At 41.4% G+C, this 21,979-nt stretch overlaps 1 protein-coding gene across 2 annotated transcripts in view; it reads right to left on the bottom strand.

The window, feature by feature from the left end:
• Positions 1-417: 417 nt before the first annotated feature.
• The window catches only part of LOC119005909 (F-actin-uncapping protein LRRC16A-like), a 74,660-nt gene continuing 53,098 nt past the window's right edge, over positions 418-21,979 (bottom strand). The window contains exons 21-38 of one of the 2 annotated variants that reach the window (XM_037074005.1): positions 17,367-17,539; positions 16,747-16,815; positions 14,301-14,394; positions 14,012-14,110; positions 13,281-13,409; positions 13,030-13,161; positions 12,776-12,951; positions 12,546-12,633; positions 12,186-12,326; positions 10,482-10,548; positions 9,916-10,136; positions 9,610-9,719; positions 9,247-9,495; positions 8,933-9,143; positions 7,513-7,549; positions 6,805-7,071; positions 6,532-6,672; positions 418-4,371 (exon numbers count right to left, since the gene is read on the bottom strand). In XM_037074005.1, the coding sequence (XP_036929900.1) occupies positions 4,199-4,371; positions 6,532-6,672; positions 6,805-7,071; positions 7,513-7,549; positions 8,933-9,143; positions 9,247-9,495; positions 9,610-9,719; positions 9,916-10,136; positions 10,482-10,548; positions 12,186-12,326; positions 12,546-12,633; positions 12,776-12,951; positions 13,030-13,161; positions 13,281-13,409; positions 14,012-14,110; positions 14,301-14,394; positions 16,747-16,815; positions 17,367-17,539 (2,577 nt within the window). In that variant the 3' untranslated portion in view covers positions 418-4,198. The remainder of the gene's footprint in view (positions 4,372-6,531; positions 6,673-6,804; positions 7,072-7,512; positions 7,550-8,932; positions 9,144-9,246; positions 9,496-9,609; positions 9,720-9,915; positions 10,137-10,481; positions 10,549-12,185; positions 12,327-12,545; positions 12,634-12,775; positions 12,952-13,029; positions 13,162-13,280; positions 13,410-14,011; positions 14,111-14,300; positions 14,395-16,746; positions 16,816-17,366; positions 17,540-21,979) is intronic. The other variant, XM_037074006.1, reaches the window with a different exon arrangement.

Genomic DNA, 21,979 nt, shown 5'->3' with positions numbered 1-21,979 from the left:
CCTCTGTGCCAGTGAGACAGAGAGGGAGAGGGACAGAGAGATTACTGTGGCACTGTATTTGCCACCTGGTGGCCGTTCTGCACACTGCAAACCAAATCCTCAACAAAAAGCAGCAAGGCAATGCAAAGGTTTCAAAGTCTGTAAAATGATTTTAATCAATATTAATATTTGCGTGAAGAAAATGTCCAACACCAGCAGAATGACTCCAACATACTGATCCATGACAAAATGGAACAAACAGACCGATAATGAGCAAACATGTCATTTATGTAGTTTTTTTTTTCCAGCTTTACTCATGATGAAAGTAACATTAAATCTATTACACGTAATAACAAATTAATACATACAAAGAATTAATTTCTACACTTATGAACACAATGTACAAGTGAGAGGAAAAACAACAACAACAGAAAGTGGTCAAGACATAACCGGCCACTGTTTTTATTCCAAATAAGTTACAAACAAACCCTTAGTATAGTAGCGTACTTAGTACCAAAACAATAGAGGATTTGCTGTGTTCACATAGGCATGTGAATATATCACAGTGTGTATGTTACATGTGCGTATATTACACATACATATATACACACACTCCTACATGTATGAAAGCACATATATACATACAGTACAACCCACGGCCACATCATGCAGTCACACACATACGCAGACTCAGGAGTCTTGACTCAATGCTACTGGTTATGTTTCACTTTCATCACTCCGTGCACTGACAGAAATGAAGTGGATGCTCATTTTTCAGGACTGGACAGGAAATCGTGACAGAAACACAGCCAGCTGCTTCTGAAGTCCCACTCGGGAGAGTTGAAGAAGAAGAAGAAGAAGAAGAAGAAGAAGAGTGTGTCCACGTAATTTCCTTTGCATCAGGAAAAAGTCGAAACAGTGTCAACAGAACACAGCCACATGTATTTGCTCCAAAGGTACTGAAAAGTAGTGGTAGTTTTTTTCTCTCGTTTCCTTGAAGATCTTTCAAAGAAAAAAGTGATGAGTTTTAGGACTGACACTGTGAATCAAAGCAGACATCAGAGACAGATTAACTATATACAGCAGGAACAGTGTTATTTTCCAAACCATGATTAGTGACAAGGAAGCAAAATCTTATCATGATCCTACAAAAGACATCAATAGACACCATAGGAAAAGGTGCACCAGTAAGACCTTTGGCCCTGACTTGAATTAGTCTCTTGTACAGTACAATAAAATACGACTTGAGCCCCTTTCACACTGCGCGTAAAGAAAGAGGTCTAGTGCACTTTGAAAATTAAGGTTGGAGCACAGTTCAGTCAGCTATGTAGTCAAAAATAAAGGTATTCCCACAGTGGTATCTGTCAATATAATGATAAATTAGTCAAATCTCATACAGAGGTGTTCAATGTTGCGTTCATGTGACAGAGGACGGTGGCAGAGACGGGAAAGGTTCCACCATTTCTTAGGGTTAACAACTGCAAGTGCACTGCAACTATAGCCACATATCCATTCAGTGTGGGGTTTACTGAAGGACGGGTCGAAGCATCCATGTTAGTTTGTGTTTTCAAGTAAGTTTAAGAAAAAAGTTTGAGGTCAAGCTTCACATTAAGGTCCTCGTCATAAGAGTTAGTTGATAGGTAATAAAACCCTCCTAAGCTTATATATAAGCATAAGCCTTAATAATAGCATCATACACATGTTCCTTGTTAGATAATAAGACATTTATAAGCCCTAATAAGATATGTGTCAACATTTTATAGATGCTTAAGATCATTTATAAAAGCCCCAAGAGTTTGTATAATTGTTAATAACGACTAAAACAATTTTCATTAATTTTTACCTAACTTACCTATTACATCATTGTTAAGACTTGACTAAGCTCATGTGTGGTTGGTTTATCAACATCAGTACATACTTGGTTATAAAGTTAACTATGTTGAAATGTAAGTTAACTCTGCTTTTTGTCGGTACCTGATCTAAAGTGAGAGCAATGTCTTATGAAGATCAGTAAATCCCTTATTAGGCTTTTATTAAAGTTAAACTGTTAACATGTTTCTTATAAATGTCTTATCATAAGCTTGTTGATCATGTTATGATTAGCACTATAGCATATAGTCTTAAAGGAGACCTGTCATGCTTTTTGTTTTAGTTTTTTCCTTTGTGTTCCTGAAACGCCTCCAAGGACCTCAACATAAAGCGTTACTACTCAAATATGACATCAGTGCAGCACAACATGGTGCAACGTCCCGATGTGTATTGCATTTTAGTGAAACTGTAAACAATCCATTGCTTACGGCACAAACTGTAAATAGGGGTACGAGTTATTTCACCCTCGATGATGAATGAGGAGATGAACGACTTTGAACATACGATAACTTTGAGAGTCTGTTAGCTGACTGTGTGGCAGTGTGAAAAGGGCGTTTCATGACAGACAAAGATAATCAACTTGCTGTTGCTGTGTAGCATTCAGGTCTTAGGAATGCTACGTACAGAATATCCCAGAGATCCGTGTGGTCAAAATACAGCTACCCTGTGTTCACATTCACTCCGGGCGCTGCATTCTCGGTTATCTGTATGCGTGTAGGTTGTATTCAAAGAAATGTCTTGTGTTGCATGGAATGAGGTGAAAGTGAGCTGAATTTGAAAGCCCCTAAAGGCCAAGTTCTGTAAGAGATGCTGAGTGTTCGATGGGCTGGAGTTCCCTCAGTGTCCCGCTCTTTACAACAAAGATCAGACTCCAGAGGTTGTTGTCGAAGTACTGTCAGTGAATGACACTCTCTCCATCTGCGTTACCTTCAAGCCGTTTATCAATGACATTCCTCTTTTTGAGTCAGTTCTTTGCTTTCATTAGACCATCAGCACACCAGGGTGATATCCACACGTGCGAGTACATTATAAGGGGTGAAGATAGATCTGTCTTAAAGAGCAATTCAGAGTCTGTATGGGAGACGAGCACTGGCATACCACACAGTTTAGTTTAATGTTCTCATTTATTCTGAGGAGTGTGAGCTAGAAATTAATTTGAGCCACAGACATAAGAGACTGTGTTTATGATGGGACTCTGTATTGCGCTTTAATAAGAGACACAAACTCCTTTTCCCCCTAAATCGCCGAAAAATGATTGCTGCAGTTTGAAGGCATCATAACACCTTTTTTTTTGTGGTTAGCATGGTAACACAGAGAACAGTGTTAGTTAACAGTGCTGAAGCCTTATTGATTGGTCATCAGTGAAGTTTAAGTGCACCACAGTCCTCCCTAAGCAACACTTCATATGGTCACTCCAACTCTCTCACACAGAGACAAACTTGAGTCCAGTCGGGTGTTAAGTATCGTGTATAGCTATCCTCAGAGTCCGGTGAGTCTCCTCTGAGTGACTTTTAATGTCAGCTACATCAAAACATCAAAAATTGTATTTCTGATATATGGTGGGCTGAGATTCTCAGCTGAACCTGTATCTTCCTGTAAAAAAAAAAAGAAACAAAAACTCCAAAACTGAATTGCATAATGGATTCAGTCACCTCTGAAGTCCGGAGAAAAGTAACTCACTGAAAATAGCGTTTAGAAAAATCTGTAAAAATATTATTGAGGGAGATAAATGCAATTGGGTCCCGGCGTGGTCGTATGTTTGAGTTCAAGTACAGTACAGTGATCCTGGTGTTATTGTTGCATGTGTTTGGTCCCTGGGAAACGAGCTACAAGCAACAAATGGAAACGAGACGTTGGATTGTTAAAGAAAGATTTTAGACGTACACTCATGGTTTCACAGTCTCTCTCTGTCTGCTGTTTCCTGAAAGCATTGTGTCTCTTCTTAGTGGTTAACAAACTTTAATTCAGGTTTCAGTGATCATCAAATCCTTCAAGGTTTTTTTTTTTTAAGAGGATTTCAGAGAGTAGGTTTGTGAGAAGGAAGCTCTTCGGAGACTATGCACAGTTTGGTTTACTAGGTGAAGCGATGTTACTGAAAACTGTAATGAGGATATCCCCCCAAGTGTTAGCAATAACTTCATCATGGACAACCAAATGAAATAAAATCTGACACTGTGTATTACCTGATACTACAGCAGGTTTTCCTGCAGACCAAACATGATTCATACTGTGTGGTCAGACAGGACCTGCAGGTAGAACCTCTAATATAAACCAAAATATATCCATCGGATTCCCCCCTTAGTTGCTTTTCTAAAAGAAAACACTTGAGGCTCATCAATGTTTATCTCACTCATATCAAAATAAAGTTTTTGTCTGCCTCCTCCCCAGAGTCTGATGACTTCTTTCCCGCTGCCTTGTCTGGATTTGGAGATTGGTCCTTGGTCCTGATGGAGCCGTGATCCTCAGAGTTGGTACGGAGAGGGCTGGGTCGCTGAACAGAGTCCGACACAGAGCCCGTCCTCACTGAAAACAAGAGAGAGAAGATGAAAATGACTTGCTGACAATGCTAAGAGGAAGGGGGAGAGATGAGATGGAGAAGGAAAAAGAAATGAAAAATCATTTAAAAACATATTTGGATGTTTGGTTTGGATTGGTACTTTTTTTTGGTATATATTGATGTTGACTATAATATTGCAATCGGCTCATCTTCTAATAGAGAGGCAATGTCACGCCCCTTCCGGGGACCTTATTTCTGAAGACATATGGTTGTGAATGGCAAGAACCATGATGTTCGATGTTCGAGACGATGTTCATGAATTTAAAAAACAATCTTTAATTTGAAAGTTGCAGTTTGTCATAAAACTAAGTGCTTAGAAAGACTACACAGCCAACAGGCGCTTATGTGACTTTGTCTGGTTTAACACTCACCAAAACCCATGACTGAAACCTTTTAGAGCTGGTACTGTATATTGGCTAAATTGCAAAACTGACCAGCTCTCCTTTAACATAACTGCTGTTGTCAATATGGCCATACTTGTTGCGATTTACATATTTTTAATAATTTTTCAGTGTTGAGGTAACAGCAGCTGGTGTATATTGAGCCAAACACTGAAACTATGATGTTCAAAGAGCGGTTTCACACAAAACTAGATGTTTTACTTTCATCATGACACACTGCAAATTTCTAGACTTTTACTTGACAGTTGACAAAAATCATAAGTGTAATTCATGCCATATTTCAAAGGGGATTAAAAATCCATTCTCCTCATTGACTATTGTACAAATTCTTCCCACGATAAGGTCTCACAGGAGGGAGCGTGACTTCTTCTCTCTATACCAGCCAGTTAAATATAAACTAAAAAAGGAAGTGATTTAAAGCACCTCAAGCACCCACTTTATATTGGTTTATATGAATTCAGAAAATCACAGTACCAGGGATTCAAAGAGCAGAGCCGCAAGACTGAATCACTATAGTGCAGCCTGGACAAAACTCATGCAGCCAGCTCTCCTGTGCTTCCAGCTGTGTGTACTTATGTGTATACAGTAAAGAAGAGCCTGCTGACGAAAAAAGGGGACCCGGAAAAGGCTGAGCAAATGTGCAAAGGACAGCATGATTAAAGCAACACACATTTATAGAAACTATGGATGCTACCCGGATAAAGATCCTTTCCTCGGGAGTTAGGTTTGTGTCTTCAGCACATTCCAGGAGTCTACTACTTCCAGCTCTACTTTATCCAGCCAGGAAATACTGAGGCCGAATCACACAAAGTTGTTCATTTCTTTTAATATGCATCATTCTCAGTGTGATGGACTTCTGGTCTGTTCAGAACATTAACCCACTCTCTGCCCAGTGCATGCTGGGACAGACTGAGTTAGTCACTGAAGAGGATCCTGCTCTTTCCACCTGAGTATTCTTGATAATGCATAGAGGCTATTGAAAAGTCACGTATCTATACTGCCACCTAACAGCTCTATTCTATTGACACAGAATTAGATAATATGCCGTTAATGTCCTACATTTTGTGTGACACAGTCATTAAATTGAATTACCAGGTAAGATAACTTCTGGGTTCTAGGTTCACCTCTATTGGTGCTAAGGTTGCAAGACTGCGCTGGCTGCAGACTGAAACTGGCCACCACAGCTTGTAAGTCTCTCTGGAACCGTTCGGTATTTTTACAAAAAAACAACGCTGACTTTATTAAACCTCTACTGGGCAACAAACCAAAGAACCAACAAATCAAGTAGCCAGCAGCTTCAGAATAAATTCACATTTGCCTGAGCGCAAATGTGAATCAGATATGACGGGCACCAGAGGCAGTCACTGATAATGTACAGCAAAAAAAAAGGAAGAGAGGGAGGGAAGGAAACAAGACCAAAGGAGACACGAGACATGAGAACGGAGACAGGCATGAAAAGATAAGCCAGCTGTCTGTTACATAATAGATAATACATGAAAGGCAGTGGGACTGAGAGAGAGGTTTGACCCGAATCTATCAGTCTGTCAATACTGCACATGCACACAGGCGACAACCTCCACAGGAACAAGGCAAATATGAGTCAGATCCTGACAGTGACATTAATCATCTGCAGTCTGTGTAGGGGAAATCTGCTTATCGATTCGCATTCACACAAAAGGAAAGAATGGGCTATGTAGAAGATCTTGACAGATATTCGTGACATACCATCCTGAGTGGTTTTGTTGGCAGAGCCTCCCGACTGCAGGCCATCTTTGTCTTTCTCAGACAGCATCCTCTTTAGTGTGGGAGTGAGAGCTGAGACCTTCGGCGACACGCTGCCACTGCTGGGTGAATCTGAGCCCTCGTCTGTGGGCAAAATCAGCAGGAAACAAATTTTGTCTTATTTGTCATAAAAGCTCACAAAAAAAAATATACTCAACAAGCACAACGTGACCATGGCTGTGTCATCTAAAAGCAAAAAATGTCATTCAGATGTACCTATGCTCCTGCTGCTGCTGGTGGTCCGCGGCTTCTGGGGGATGGTGGGTCGGGCAGCCAGCGCGGGCTTCGCTCCCTGTGGCACAGGTGGTTTCGGACTTACTGGTCCCCCAGGGGAACTTGACGACGATGTAGACCTGAGACGAAGGGCCGGTTCAGGCCTGGCCTCACCACGCGGAGGGGTCTTCTCCGGAGAGCCGGGGTCTGATTTATTAACTGAGCTGGTGGGAGACCTGCTTTCTGAAATGGTGGGCTGGGACTTGCCTGCTGAGATATTTAAAAAGTCCAGATTACATCCAAAAATCATGTATGAACGATCCAAAACATGAAAAGCAAAAATGGCAATATTCATGACTAAACTATCCATGCATTTTGTGGGCAGTAAAACAATCTACGAAACCACGAAAATAATCCAAATACTAAAAACCAGCTGCAGTCCTGCATGAATAAAGAATAAGTTTACCCAAAAATGAAAAGTCCTTATCAACTCCATGGAACATTTCTGGAGCTTAACAGCAAACCAGGACATATTTAAAAAATCAATTTTGGATCAATTTTGGATCTCCAGAGCCTTGGATTTAACTGGCTGACCTTTAATTGACTTTTGGATGAACTTACTTTAAAGTTAGCTTCCCCGCCCCCAGATTTATAGCTGCTCCTCTAATTTATTTTCCATGTTTATCTCAACAGATATAACAGCTAGCTTACCTGTTGCGTTGCTGTCGGGCCTGTCAGGGCTGGAAGACTGGAGGAGACACAAGGACAAGACATTGGATGTGTTATAAAATACACCTTATACAAACAGTGCACAAAATGTCTATTTGAGTCCAACATATTTGCTACACAGTGCAGTCCATTTTTCACAATTTCATACAGCATATATTTAGTGTCAAGCTCTTATTTTATTTAGGTGCAGTGCTGTAACACTGCATGTACACGATACACTGCGAGGCAACATTTTAACAGAAGGGGGCGCCTTTGTGTTAGAAAACCTGGCTCATACGCCCAAGCTTTGTATTAATAACCTCCTGCCTCCATAATATCTCTCTCTGCATTTTATCGGCATACACACACGCGCACGCGCGCAGGCACACATGCACACGCCTGGAAGCCAGCCAGAACAAGCAGATGGCAGGAGAGGCTTTAGTGCTACTGATACAAGGTCAGAAAAAACCCTAACGCTGCGAAACACCATAAACCTCTTACTGCGTGCACACACACACACACACACACACACAAGCACGCACACAGTAGTGCAATAACCACAAAGGGACGAACACATAGCATTGAAATGCCTACAGGTGCTACCATCAACTCACATTTCACAGATGTGGTTCTCAAATCACACAGTTATTGCCCTGTCATCCTGTCAGTGTCATCTGACAAATGAGGTTCCGTGTTAAATCACACCATGATTTATCTCAAATAACACACTCGCTTCTTTTGCTTTTGAGGAAATGAACGAGTGAGTGTAGAAGAGAGAGCAAAGGAGGTGAAGGAACAGAGAGCGCTTTAAGGCCTCTTAAGTGAATTTGGGAATTCAAAGTAGGTGAAATATTCCCACGATGTTGGTCTCCTGCTGTGAGTCATGACAGAATATTTGCATATCGGCTTTTTTCTTGTCTTCCTCCCGTCCATTAGCCGTTCGTGCTTCCATCTCTTGCTTCTTATTTTGAGTGCTCTCTGAGCTGGAATGCACCAGTTAGTGAGTGTTGAACAAAACAGCTCTGACAAGTGGAGACTGAACACCTCCAGCACTTTGTCTCCAAAACAAAGTCAAATACGATCTTATTTAAAACACCCTAGTCTGCTTCTTTAAGCCTTCTATATCTGACTGCCATAGAACTGTCATAAAACCTCTGACTTTATTTTGGTAGTTTATCTTTAACTGTCACCTTATCTTGACATTACGTGTGAAAATATTCCCCCATGGCTTCTCTGATGTCCGCCCTCCTTCTCACTCCTCTCGATATTTTTCAAATCCAACTCTGTGAATTAAGGGATTATCAATTCAATGTAGAAAGTCAGCATCATCTCTTCTTTTCAGGCTCAAACAGGCACAAGACATTTGACACATGTTGCTGTCTGTCCTTGTAACCTCAGTGATTACTTTTTTAAACCATCTCACCTTGTATGCTCTCCTCTCCTGCTTGGCCTTCATCTCTGCCAGGAGGCCGCTACCCATCATCTGTAAACCCGGGTACCGCCTGCCTCCCTGAGGACTGCCCCTGCCGTCCGAAACCTCCCAGGGCTCGTCGATGGAGTCCGGCGTCCTGAGCTCCTCTGAGCGGTCGGAGCTGCTGCTGTAGTCTGTCGGCTGCGAGCGGTTGGAAGCATCTCTGCAGTTAAAGACAGGAAATATTGGAAAATAACCGTTCGAATGGAGCACTGGGACTGACTTTTGAATGGAACACAAAAATTGTTCAGTTTTAAACGCTATACCTGGACTTTGTCTCAGGCGCTGGGCTCTTTAATGCCACCTTGGGTGAGGAGGGCTCCTCAGGGATGGTGGAAGCTGGTGTCGAGGTGGAGGATGAAGCTGATGCAGCTGACTGGTTTTTGTCAGACTTATCTGATTTGTCCGATTTATCCGATTTGTCAGATTTGGAAGAGCGTTTGATGAGGTTGAGGAATCCGCCTTTACTCTTCTTCTTCTCTCCATCTTGAGATTCTGAGCTTTTCAGGGAACGTCTGAGAGGACACAGAATGAAAGACAACTCGTAAGGAGGACAAGAGATTTCACATCTTTAATGTATATGAAAAGTGAGAGACGTATCATCGAAAATAGAAAAGTGTTATCCTTACTTGGAATCCATCTTGGTGACTTTTGTGGAAAAGAACTCATCCACACCCTCATCCACCCTTCCCATGAGGCCATTCTGCTCCCCATCCTGAGATGGAGCACTGTTGATTTGCTGAAAGAAGAAGTTGAAGAATGTGATAACATGTCTGGAACATCTGGCGAACAGCCGATCTGATTCCTGAGTATCTGGTGTATAGTCCATTCCTGTTTCAATCATTTCTGTTTTGCAATTAAATTAAAGTATTCCTCTTCTGGAGATAACCAAAGTCTTAAGACTGTGCTTCCTCAGCCAATAAAGTTTGACTCACGGGTACTTTGCTGGAATGCTGTTTCTTGTTCCGGCGGGGTCGTAGTTTGGTGAAGTGCTGCAGCTTCTTTTCCTCCTCAGACGGCAGCTCCACCATCCCTCCCGACGGACGATGCTCCAGTTTTGGCAGCACATGAGACGGAGTAGGTGGCGTTCGAGATGAAGTGTCCTCCATGTGGACAGGGACGTCCTCCAGGGCCTTATCCAGGTCAAACTCCATCTCTGTTGGTCGGACGGTCATTAGTAGGTTTGTACTTAGGGATACATTCATTGTTCAAGTGTACTCTCACCACCAGGTCTAAATAGCGTCGGTGTAGAATAATTTTTTGATAGAGTTAATACAGAATGATTCAAATTCGGCCTGTCACAATAATTGATATATTATTGATATATGGATGTGACCAATAAAACAGTGGCAAAACCTGATTTGGCAGTATACTGTTAAGGACTCAAATGAGATTTTTAAAATATAAAGTAGAATGATGATGTGCTATTTGATTCTAATTTGTCATGAAATATAAACCATCAAATTGTTTACAAAAAACTAAACAAATAACAACAACTCACCAAAGGCACGAGACACTGGCCGCAGCATTCTGCTGTGGATGCTCTTCCTCTTGGATTTGGGAGTCATCTGAAACAAGAGAAGATAATCAGGTACAACTGATAGCAGCTGTCATCACCTTATTTTAACTGTAATGTCCATCATTCGAGACTGGTTGAGCTTTCAGTTTGATAAGCCAGGTTTCTTCTTCAGAATGAGAACATCCTGGGAGAACAAACTAACAAGCAATATAAGCAAAAATGGAGCTAAAGACAAGCTAACGGTGGCCGTTGGATCTTGATGTCTTGTTCAGGATTCTGTCCACAGTTTACTCAAACACACTATATATCAGCCGCTGCTCTGAGACCAAACGTCACTACATTTAATGAAAACAGTCTAAACATAATCATGACTAACAGAGGAAATCATCTTTAATGATTTTCTCTACCACACACACGCGCACAAACACTTCTGTAAGCTAGAATAACACAAACATATTAGACCTACATGTAGACAGACACTGAGGTATCCTAATATGTAAAGCAAGAGAATTAGGGCAGCAAAGGAACATAAAACTAATTCCACTGTCTTCATACAGTACATCGATAGTACACAGAGTAGCAGCCTAACACATGTTGCACATTAAGATATATTGTACCGTGATCCACATTGACAAGGTGGTGATGAGAGGAGCAGTGCAATGCGGCTGGATGCATTAAGGAAAGTAACCATTTTCAATAGCCGGCATTCAACGGTGTGAAAGATAATATGGAGATGTGAGCGATAAATGCATCCTACTATACTGCAGCTTCTCCTACACTAACTTTAACATAAATCACAGGGATCAATATTTTAAACACAGGAGACCCTTTGTGCTATAGAAAAAGCTACAGCACAGAGAAGTGTGTAGCAGGCAGGCACAGTGAAGAGACATGGAGAGGGGAAAGAGGACGAAAAGAAGAGTGGATTGGAAGGAGATTGAAGAGGGACAGTCCAGAGTTACTTACACTGGTGCAGCACAGAGTCTCCGTGGAGCAAAGGTGGAGAGAGGAGGAAGAAGAGAGGAAGAGAAGATTGAAGAGGAAGAAAGACAACACACAGTAAAGCCTGGTGAAGACATAACACGAAGGAGAGAGCTGAGACAGTTCTTGTGAAACAGGAGAAAGTGGAGGAATATAAGATGGGAAGAGGGGTGAGACACCAGAGGACAGACAGAACCAGACAGAAGGACACGCAGCTTCCTGCTGAGTGCAGCCTGCATTTACTGTACAGCACAGGTCACATACAACTTTTTATAAACCCATGCTGCCTTTCTGCAACAAATCTGAGGTTAAAAAGGAACAAATCTCCATCTTAAGACCCATGAAATATTCACAAAGTAAGCTGAAACTTACACCAAAAGTTCAGTTTGCTGAACATCAAGACAGATGCTTATACAAATACCATCGTGAATCCTCAAGGTCCGTTGCTCCCATTAAAGGATTACATTCAGCCAGCTGTAATTGTTTACCTTTGTCTAATACAACCACATGTAACTTGGTGTTAAGAAAGAATAAACAGGTTGTTTTTATAATGAACTAATTTCAATTTAAATCCCTCCAAGACATAAGACACCTAGAGCTAGAATGATAAACTAGTGGCACTCTTGGTTCACACTTGGTTTCAGCTTTGTTTAGATGGTTTGTGTTGATTCTTTATAAATAAGTCATGGATAGACCCAAACCTACCATGCATGTCTCTAGATCCTCCAGCCTCTCGGCCTCCAGTATCTCGGTTGACGCCCTTTTGGGAATCTTTTCCTCCGGGACATCCAGATCCACAGACTCCTGCTGCACCAGGGGACGACCTCGTCGCACAAGATGATCTGCCTGTTAGGACGAGAGTGGAGGAAAGAAGACAGCCAGTAAAGGGGGAGAATGTAAAAAGGTGAAAAGAAGAGATTCAGACTAAATGAACATGCTTATTCTACCAAAAGTGAAAAGACTGAAATACGAAAAGGTTAAATGAAAGTTGATTTAGCTGATTTAAAGGGCTGAAATTAACAACCATTGTGAATGAATGAATGAGCCAGTTGAACTGAATCTTACCAGAGTGAGTTGGGAAGTGGAAAGAGACTCCAGAATCTCATCAACGATGCGATCAGACAGGAAGGATGCCAGACTCAGCTTCACCTCACTGACACACAGAGAAAAAGATCCTGACGGTCAGGTGACGGAGAAGACTGTGACAGGAGGTCACCGGAAGATCTCATTGAACCATATTTTAAATGTCTACAGGCACTATTGACACTATTCAACCCACAAACACACACACAGACCTCATCTTGTTGATGATATCCACCCCAGACTGCTCCAGGAGGGTTTTGGTCACAAAGCTTTTGGGTACTACCATCTTGGAAGAACTGGCTTTCATTAGCTCTTGACGAAGGTTACTCTTCTTCATCACATGGGGGCAAAGAGCCTCTGCTGCATCCACCATTGACTCCAACAGAGTCTGGAGGGAGTGGAGATAACTGAGATTATTCTGACTTGTTTCATTATGATTCATCATTATATTTTGCTCTGACTCTACCTGTAGCTGCTGGTCCATGACATTTGTCACCTCCCCAGCCATGGACTCCAGTTTCTCCTGGATGGGTCCCACTGACGAACTGTTCACTTCCTCTCTGGCAGCCGATCCAAGGTGGTAGAGATTTGGGAGCAGCTGTTGTAGACAAAGGAACAAGGACACAGGTTTGGTATATGAAGCAAAAGAAAGGATGTAGGAAAATACGAGACAACTGATCTCCATAAACTTTCTCATTTAATGTGTGCCCTCCTCACCGTTTTAGAGTTCCGGGCATCTTTGATGAGGCTCTCTGCCGACCTGACGTCCTCCAAGACGACGTCTGTCTCCGAGTTCCTCAGAGAGTTCAGGTGGTCCTGCACCTTCACACAAATCCTGTCAATCATCTGGAAGACAAAAAACAAACATGAAGGACTTGAGTGAGCAAGAGACACTCAAATCAAATCAAGTCTATGTTATCTATATAGCACAATTCCCAGTAAAAGGCTATCTCATGAACCTTTTTTCAGTGGGGCATGTTTAGACTGCATTCTTTAATTAATTTTCAGGGACCCAACATTGGCCAATGAGCCAACATTTGGCCACAGTGGTATAAAAAACTGCCTTTTTACAGGCAGACACCTCGGAGAAGACCTGGACTCAAGGTGGGCGGACATCTTCAGAGAGGAAGGGACAGCCAGCAGATGGCTGTTATGCAACATTTATGGATGTCCACCATCATAAAACTTGAGCAGATAGGGAAAGGCTAGATCTGTGTGTATGCAGGGGAAGATTTCTCTCACTACTTTTAAGTACACGGCAAAGCAAGAGCTGTTGCTGTCCAGTTTGCAAGACAAGTGCATTTTTTTTGTTACCATAACCAGGTTGTGTATTCAAATATGTCACAAGGATTTATCTCTTCTCCCAATTACATGTGACCCTGTGCATAAATGTTCTTGAACATTTCTGGGATGGACTGCATGTGTGAAAGGAGCGTTTGTTTACACACCTGTTGTGTGGTTGTTGTGACGATGCCTTGCTGCAGCCGATAGGCCTGTTCCTGCAGGTATTTTCTGGTTTCATGGTTCCTGTAGAGATAACTCTCAATCTGGGGAAGGAAACACAATACCATTGTCATGAAAACAAACCAACAAGTTTTTTTGTCATCAAGTGACCATAATAACATGAATAATTAAATGTTTTGTTCAATATTCCTAAGTTGATGTAAACAACATGTTTCCTTCACAAAAAAAAAAATCCTATAACACTGTGACAACACCTCTGGAGGCTTAACAAACCTTGAGCAAAGCGTCCTCTGTTTTCTCCGGGCTGGCCTTCAGAGCCTGGGAGGCATCGATGATGGGGACGGGCATGAAACGAATGGTGTAGTTCCTGATGGACACACAGCCAGAGGTCATTTGTCCACAGTTAGTTCACGTTAGGGAAGGGACAGGTTTGTATAAAGAGTCTTTTAAAAAATCATGAATAAAAGTGATGCATTTGATCAAACAAATCCTGTATAGTGTATTGCAAAATGATTCACAGCCGAAGTTTTTGTAATTTTACTATACATCGTACAATAGTTCAAAAGGAGTGCAGTGGAATGCATCCTCTTGTGGGCTTTCTTTTACATTAAATTATCATTTAAGAAGTGTGTTTATTGAGCCATGACGTACAGAGTAATTGTAAGTCATGGTTCCGTAACTATAATGATTTATATATGTTTATATCTGGGTATGAATCAATCAGTAACACCGTCACCGTGCTGGGAAAAAATAAAACTGTGTGTGTGTGTGCGCGCGTGTGTGTGTGTGTGCGTGTGTGTGTGTGTGTGTGTGTGTGTGTGTGTGTGCGCGCAGACAGCATTAGATATGGCCCAGCTCCTCAGCTGCTCCCGCACTGGTCTATTATAGAGCAGTGAAGTGGCACCATTACAGAGGTTAGTGATCTTGAAATAGAGGTCATCACATATTATTAACATTCATAGAATGATGGAGAAGAAGAGATGATACAGTAGAATGGAGATGGATGAGGGCGTTTGGAGGCAAAGCAGAAAGTAGGAGTCAGATGTTGATGGTGGTCATCCTCAAAGATAAACTGATTGGTCTTTACTCAGATATGCCTGGCTTTACAACACACACAGTGAAGCAGCACAGCAGGCAGCGTGGTGCCATTACTAATGAAGATCTGACTTCTGTATGAACCCGTCTGGTTAGATCCCCTCACTGCTTCGACTGGCATATCTGCTGCGATCGACACAGCCAAGTCCTTCAAGTTCCCCAAAAACATCCGCCTCCATCGCCACTGCTTTAAGAGGATTCTTTTCATTTTACAACCACAGAAAAAAAAAACTGTTTTCCATTTTAGTAGAAACAGAATAATAACAGCCAGAGAGAGGAAAGTGCTGTCTTTTATGTTGAAGGAGACATTTGTTTCTCTCACAAAAGAGGAGCTTGTGCAAAAGAATACCCGGCAATTTTAGTTTTTTTTATCGACAAATTGTTTTTTTTGGGGTGGTATTTGGTTTACTACCAAATAAAGAAAGTCTAAGTCTTCTGACATCGAACTATTATGCTTTGAGAGACGTCCTATATGAGTCCTCAAAACTGCACGTCTCTAATCGCTGAAAAGTTTTCAGACTATAACTTTTAATGCTGATTACTCTTTATATTCACTTCATATATACCCACTTGCACATATTGAGTATATTGAAGTCTTGGAACACCTCTGAAGACTGTAATGTCAAGCATTATGAAACGTTTTCTGACAAAAAAAAGCACAAGAGACATCAGGAAATTGCCAAAAGGAAATGAACTGCACACACACACACACACACACACACACACACACACACACACACACACACACACACACACACACACACACACACACACACACACACACACACACACACACACACACACACACACACACACACACACACAGCACTGCTGAAGAGAATAGAGAACAGGAGCAGGGAAAAGAGAAGAAAATTGTTATTTCAATAATGCAACACAGAGACTCAGAGGGGAAATGGTGCTGCTGGGAGAGGATGATAAACAGAGAGAGAAGATGAGAGAAAGAGGAGAGAGGAGGATGTACAAATGTGTCCCAGAAGCAAATTTAGTGAGATGTCGTTTCACATGTCATTTCACACTCACACGCAGAATATTTAATATTGAGCTCCGCAGACTGAAGAGGCGGTATATCTGCACTTTTTGTCTCTGTTCTTTTTGCTCTTCCTTTTCCTTCCTCAGCATCTTCTTTACCGCCATTGAGTCTTTGTTGTTGTATTCCCTGTGTTTGTCTCGCCCTCTCCCTTCCTTCCTCTCTCACCTTTCTCCTTCTCTTCCTGTATTAACACACCTGAAGGTTTTCCGTCCGCTCAGCGCAAAGCCACATGACATCTGGGCTGCAACAGCTAACCACACATCCATCCCTTCAGAAGTTTTCAGCACAGCAGTGCATGTATACTAAATAAATGGATCATCAGCATATTCAGTGTTTTCCACACATACACTTTACTTGAGTGGGCCTCCCAGGTGTCACACAATACATAGACTTCATAATGTCACAGCTGTTATTTCTTCACATACTGTTGAACATGTTTGCTAGTTTCTGAATGTTTTCAACAAAAAATCTTACATATTGCACTGCTGAGGTGGATAATGAAAGCCCCACACCAAATGGACATGGTCATTCTGTCCATGTCATTTACACTCATTTACAGACGAGACTACTTACTTCTCCAGAGCAGCTGCTACATCCTGAAGACCCTGAGGGCTGGTGTTGTTCTTATCCCAGATCACAGTCCTGCACAGGGAGGCACGCAATGTGACAAAAGCAGAGCTGCAACTCATGAATTCACCTGTCTTTTCCCAAGAAAAAATAGTCACAGTAGTTTATTTAATATCTTCTGAAATTTCCCCTTTATTTTTCCCTTATTTAATTCAATAAAAGCTTATAAACAGTATTGGTCTTATAAATAGATATAAGCTGCCATGGATCAGAAAGCATTTAACAAAGCTGTCAATTACTTCCTTCATTGGGTACCCACAAATGTATATGTGAATGACAATAAAGTGACATGAAGTTGTTATAACATAAAATGTCTTTTGAGGACTACATTTGTACATTTATAATCTCTAAAAGCATGTGCGTATATGTACATAATTACATTACTGCTTTATAAAAAAAAATGTAGTGTTTACACACAGTAGTGCTTATAAATGCTAAGTATGGGGGTTTACAGTTAAGTTTTCCTATTTAATTTAGTCTGTCTTCTATTTTATTTGGTTTTATTTCATGTAATGTGACTGTATTCTGTTTACAGGCTGTTTGACCCCTGAACACACTGAACTGACCTGAGTTTGGAGTTGATCTGCAGCGCCTTGGCCAGCATCTTGGCTCCCATGTCCCCCATGGCATTCCCGCTGATGTCTAATCTGGAGAGCGAGGAGTTGCTGCCGATCGCATTCAGCACAATGGTGAGATCGCTCTTAAGTCTGGAGTCTGCTAGAGACAAAGATGTGAGGGGCTGGGGTGAGGAGAGAAGAGGAGAAAAGGTGTTGAGAGAGGGTTTATATCAAGAGATCAAAGGGTAAAATACAGACTTATAGGAAAGCAGGACACTCTTTGGTTTATCTGCCACCTGCAGATGTTCAGTAGAATCCTAATTGATGAGCTGCCACCCCCCTTTATGTGTTTAGCTTTGGCATCACCAGCAAGCATTTAAAATGGGCTTTCTTGGCCCGTGTTAAATCACTGCCAAGTGTAACAAAAGCCATCGTAATTTATGTCACTGAGAGCATCAATATTCTTTCAGACAGTGCCAGCCTGTTTTCCCAAGTGTCCTTGAATTTATTCACTGTCCGTGGATGCTTAGATTCCCTGCATTTTCTATTTATTCAGCTTAATGCTGACTTTGTTTGTTTCCATCACCCACCCAGTGATCTTTGGCAGTTCCTTTGAGCAGGCAGTCGGACACAACTGTCAGAGCTCACAGCAAGTTTGAAACCATAACAAAAGTCTCTGGAGGTTTTGGAAATCACTTTAAACAATGAAAGTAAAGGTTCTCATAACATTCGAAAGATTTTAGGACAAATAACTGCCTAGAATTTCAGTTTTTAATTAGTCTTTGATTTTAAAATGGCCTGTCCTCCAGCTACATCTTTTGCAAATACAGCAGTAATGATTAAACTCCATGTTCCTGCAGCAGCTGCTGACTCTAAAGAGCAAACCTCAATTAAACATTTATCCCATGATAGCGGGACTTGAAAGAGACTTCTCTCAAATGTCAACGGCATTATCATTCAAACCTCCACAGGGCCAAATGAAAAATTCAGCAAAAGATCAAGTGGATTTCTCTGAGATGTGAGAATGGTACAAAGGTTTACAAGTGTCCAACAGCGCCCGTCTGTTCAGCAGAGTTAAGCTGCTCTATGATGCATGGCATTTACACAGCTGGAGACTCCTGAGGGCCGTCCTCACAAAAACTTGCAAAGGCTAACAGTAGCTGCTAACAGGTTGATGTCAGGTTTAATTTCAGGCCCTGTGTCTGTTTTTGGTCTAAGAATATGCACAAGACATTTCAGGTCTAGAAGAACAGTAGGTCAGAAGTCAGTTAGTTCAGAGGAGCGTTGGTACAACAAGTAGAAGAACACTGATGACAGATGATAATTTGCATAACTTTCCACTAGTCTGAGGCTGGAAAAATAAAGTTTGCAGCACTGACATATTAGCTCTAGTGCCAGATTTGTAAAATGCTCATTTCTGAATTTGATTTTTTTTTTCACCCCCAAAAACACACCTTTCATTTTCTACTTGTCATTCAATTACAAACTTCTACAGTGGAGTAGAAGTAAAAGTAGAGCACAAGGGTCTCTGAACCCTACTTGAGTACTACTTTTGATCAGTATTGATCATTGCATTCACTCCATGTAGCACACACTCCAACTGTAGCGCACACAGGGAAGAGATTATACATGTTCAGAACATGCATCAGCTGGAAGTCACAACAATACAACGGCTTCCTTTGGCATCACCAACAGGGAAAAATCTAAATACGACTCCACCTCCACATGGATTAACACAGTGCTGGCAGTAACACATGCTCAAATAGTACACACAGATGCAAAACCATACAGCAATAACTAACTCTTTGCTATAAAAAACTAAGCAATGATGATAAATGAGGGGTGAGTTATGAGGCTAAACATATTTTCCTCTCTAATGAATCTTTTGTCTTTGAGCTGATAAAGTGAAGTGATCAGCGTAGAGAGGAACAGCATCAGCGTGGTTATACAGGCAGAAAATTACCTTTTTATGTCTTGTCTGAGGTTGGAGACAGTATTATTTATTGGCTGCATGTGCTCCTCTGGAGCTCGGAGCAGATGTTAAACATGCAAATTCAAATAGGTACAAGTTTATGGACCGGTAGCCACGGTATCTTATTCTTTCTCCAGCTATGTTAAGTAGAAACAAGATCACTAACACTGAGTTTTCACACTGTTTCTAACAGATAAATGAGAATAAAAATCTGGTTTAAAAATTCTTTCTCGTACATATATCCAGTGCACCAACAACATCTGGTTTTACTGTGTCAGTAAATGTAGAAGACGAAAAGTCTTCAGTGATATTATCTGTATATTGTGCCGGCAAAAGTAATCACAAGTCCTGCTCCTTACTATGGCCGATGACTTTCTGCAGCTGCAGCAGCTCAGACTCTCAGCCATTATTAATAACTAAAATGAAGAAATGATTGCATCCTCGTCATGTTTAATAAAACCAAGAAAATGAGAAATTGTAACCCAAGACACGTAACTAAAAGTGACCTTATACCAGAGACAAATTAATCTGTTTAATGCACGTCCATAAAATGATGAATGGTGTTTAATATTCTGATGAACTCATTTATCTTGCAGTGCTCTGCAATATACCATCCTGTCTGTCCACTACATCTGTGATAGCTCGGGAGAGGGGAAGATGGAGCTTTTGATGATTACTTTTTCTCAAACACTAAAGAATTGTTATTATCATTGGGGTTGTGCGAGTTAGGTTGTTACTGATTTCTTACTTCCATCTCCAAAGCATGACATCAACAAATGTAGACTGATCATAACTATTATGGTGCTTTGGGCTCCACATATGTGAATATGTGTTTTTTTATAAATATGGTGGAAGAGCTGCTGATCAAAATGGACTCTGTTGATTGTTCTTTGTTTATTACAGATTTATAACATATTGCAGAAAGAACAAGGTAAGATGTTTCTTTGTTTGTTTTTGAAGATTCACATTTTATTTTTCTCACTTCATGTATTGTACTTGACAATCTAAAATATATAAAAGATCTCTGCAAATTTCTAATTATTTTCCTCTTTATTTGTGACAAGTTCTTTCTGTGGATTAAAAAAAGAGCTCTGGGTGAGACTTTGATCAGAAAATGTTTTACCCTGTCTCATGTCTGTGCATCAAGTATGAAACTACGGCCCGTAGGTCATTAGCTTAGCATAAAACAAAACTGGTTTCCAGTCATCAAGCAAAGCTAAGCTCACGTGTTGCTCGATTTAACTGCACAGATGTGAGAGAAACACCAATATTTTCAACCAACTATTACAAACTATTCCTTTTAATGAAGCAGACGTGCACCGCCTCCGCAATGAGACACAGTTTACACTTTGTGTATCTGTTTATATTCTGGCAGCAATCAGGTACCTCAGGACTAAACTGCCTGGACTCAGGCCAGGACACAGAAACACAGCAGGTAGATGTGCTGCCTGGAGCTGTGACACAATCTGAGAGAGGCAGAGCAGGAAAAATGCTGCAGAATAACATTTGAAACTCGTTATCTCTACAGGCCTTCACTTATCTGTGTTTGCACGTCAACTCTGGCCGTAAGGGACCCAGGAGACTGGCTACACACTTGTCTCCCTAACACACACACGCACATAAAAGTGCACACTTTCTTCCCTGCTTCAAACAAACCTATGGACCACAGATCCTTTAACCAACAAGACCTTCTCTTTTAGCTGTCCTCTCTACTCTACACAACCTTAATTCTCTGCCACGTTCTCTTTCTACTGTTCCTTTTTTTACTATCCATCTCGACTGAACATCCTTTGACCTCTGACCTTGAACCTCTTACTATGGACCCATCCATTAAGTTTCTCCCTCCTTTCCCTCTCTCTTTTCTCCTGCCTGCAGAGCCAGATAGCCAGCTCATACAAATAATCTGACACACACAGACACACACAGACACACACAGACACACACACACACTACAAGCATCAAGAGCCCATCTGACACAAAGCAGCTCGATTGGACCATCAATCTAGCACATCCACCTCTGTGGGACATGAAAAAAGGGCAGGCAGCAGGCACTGGGGCAAAATGTGTTACAGCTCCCACGATGGAGAGAGAGATAACATGAGTGAGATTGATTGCGGGACAGAAAGTCAGCGTTATGCGGGAGAAAATCCTTTTATTTTACTGCAGGTTTTCAGAGCAATTGAAAAAAATGATAGCTTACTCAGCATCTTGTAAAATCTAAATAATTCCCCCTGTGGGAACGGATAGAAAGAGGGAGAGAACATCTAATGGACAGAGGAAGTGCAGAGGCTAAGCCATCAACTCTGGGTAACTTCTCAGCTTTCAACAGAGACGATGATGATCAGCAAGCAGTGTTCATCGGGCAATAAAAAGTTACGATGCCGGTCAGTCTACTATCATTTCAGAACAGATTAAATAATGTCCAGATTACATTCTATGATCTAACTTTACGCACCCGAGTAAAACAGCATGAATGTTTTACTACAGCTCTTATAAACCACATAGTGTCCATTGAATCTGATACTTCATCGATCGCTCTGGGGTTACTATATCCACAGCAGTTTCAGCGGAGAGGTCAGAGGTCAGTTGCAGAGCAGCTGGTGGAGATTCAGTGATTTGCTGTCCCTCACAAAAGCCAGACAGACAGAGA

Source organism: Acanthopagrus latus, chromosome 17, assembly GCF_904848185.1.
Source record: "Acanthopagrus latus isolate v.2019 chromosome 17, fAcaLat1.1, whole genome shotgun sequence".
NCBI lineage: Eukaryota > Metazoa > Chordata > Actinopteri > Spariformes > Sparidae > Acanthopagrus > Acanthopagrus latus.
Note: the sequence above shows the minus strand (reverse complement) of the source record. Positions and strands in the feature narration are given on the sequence as shown.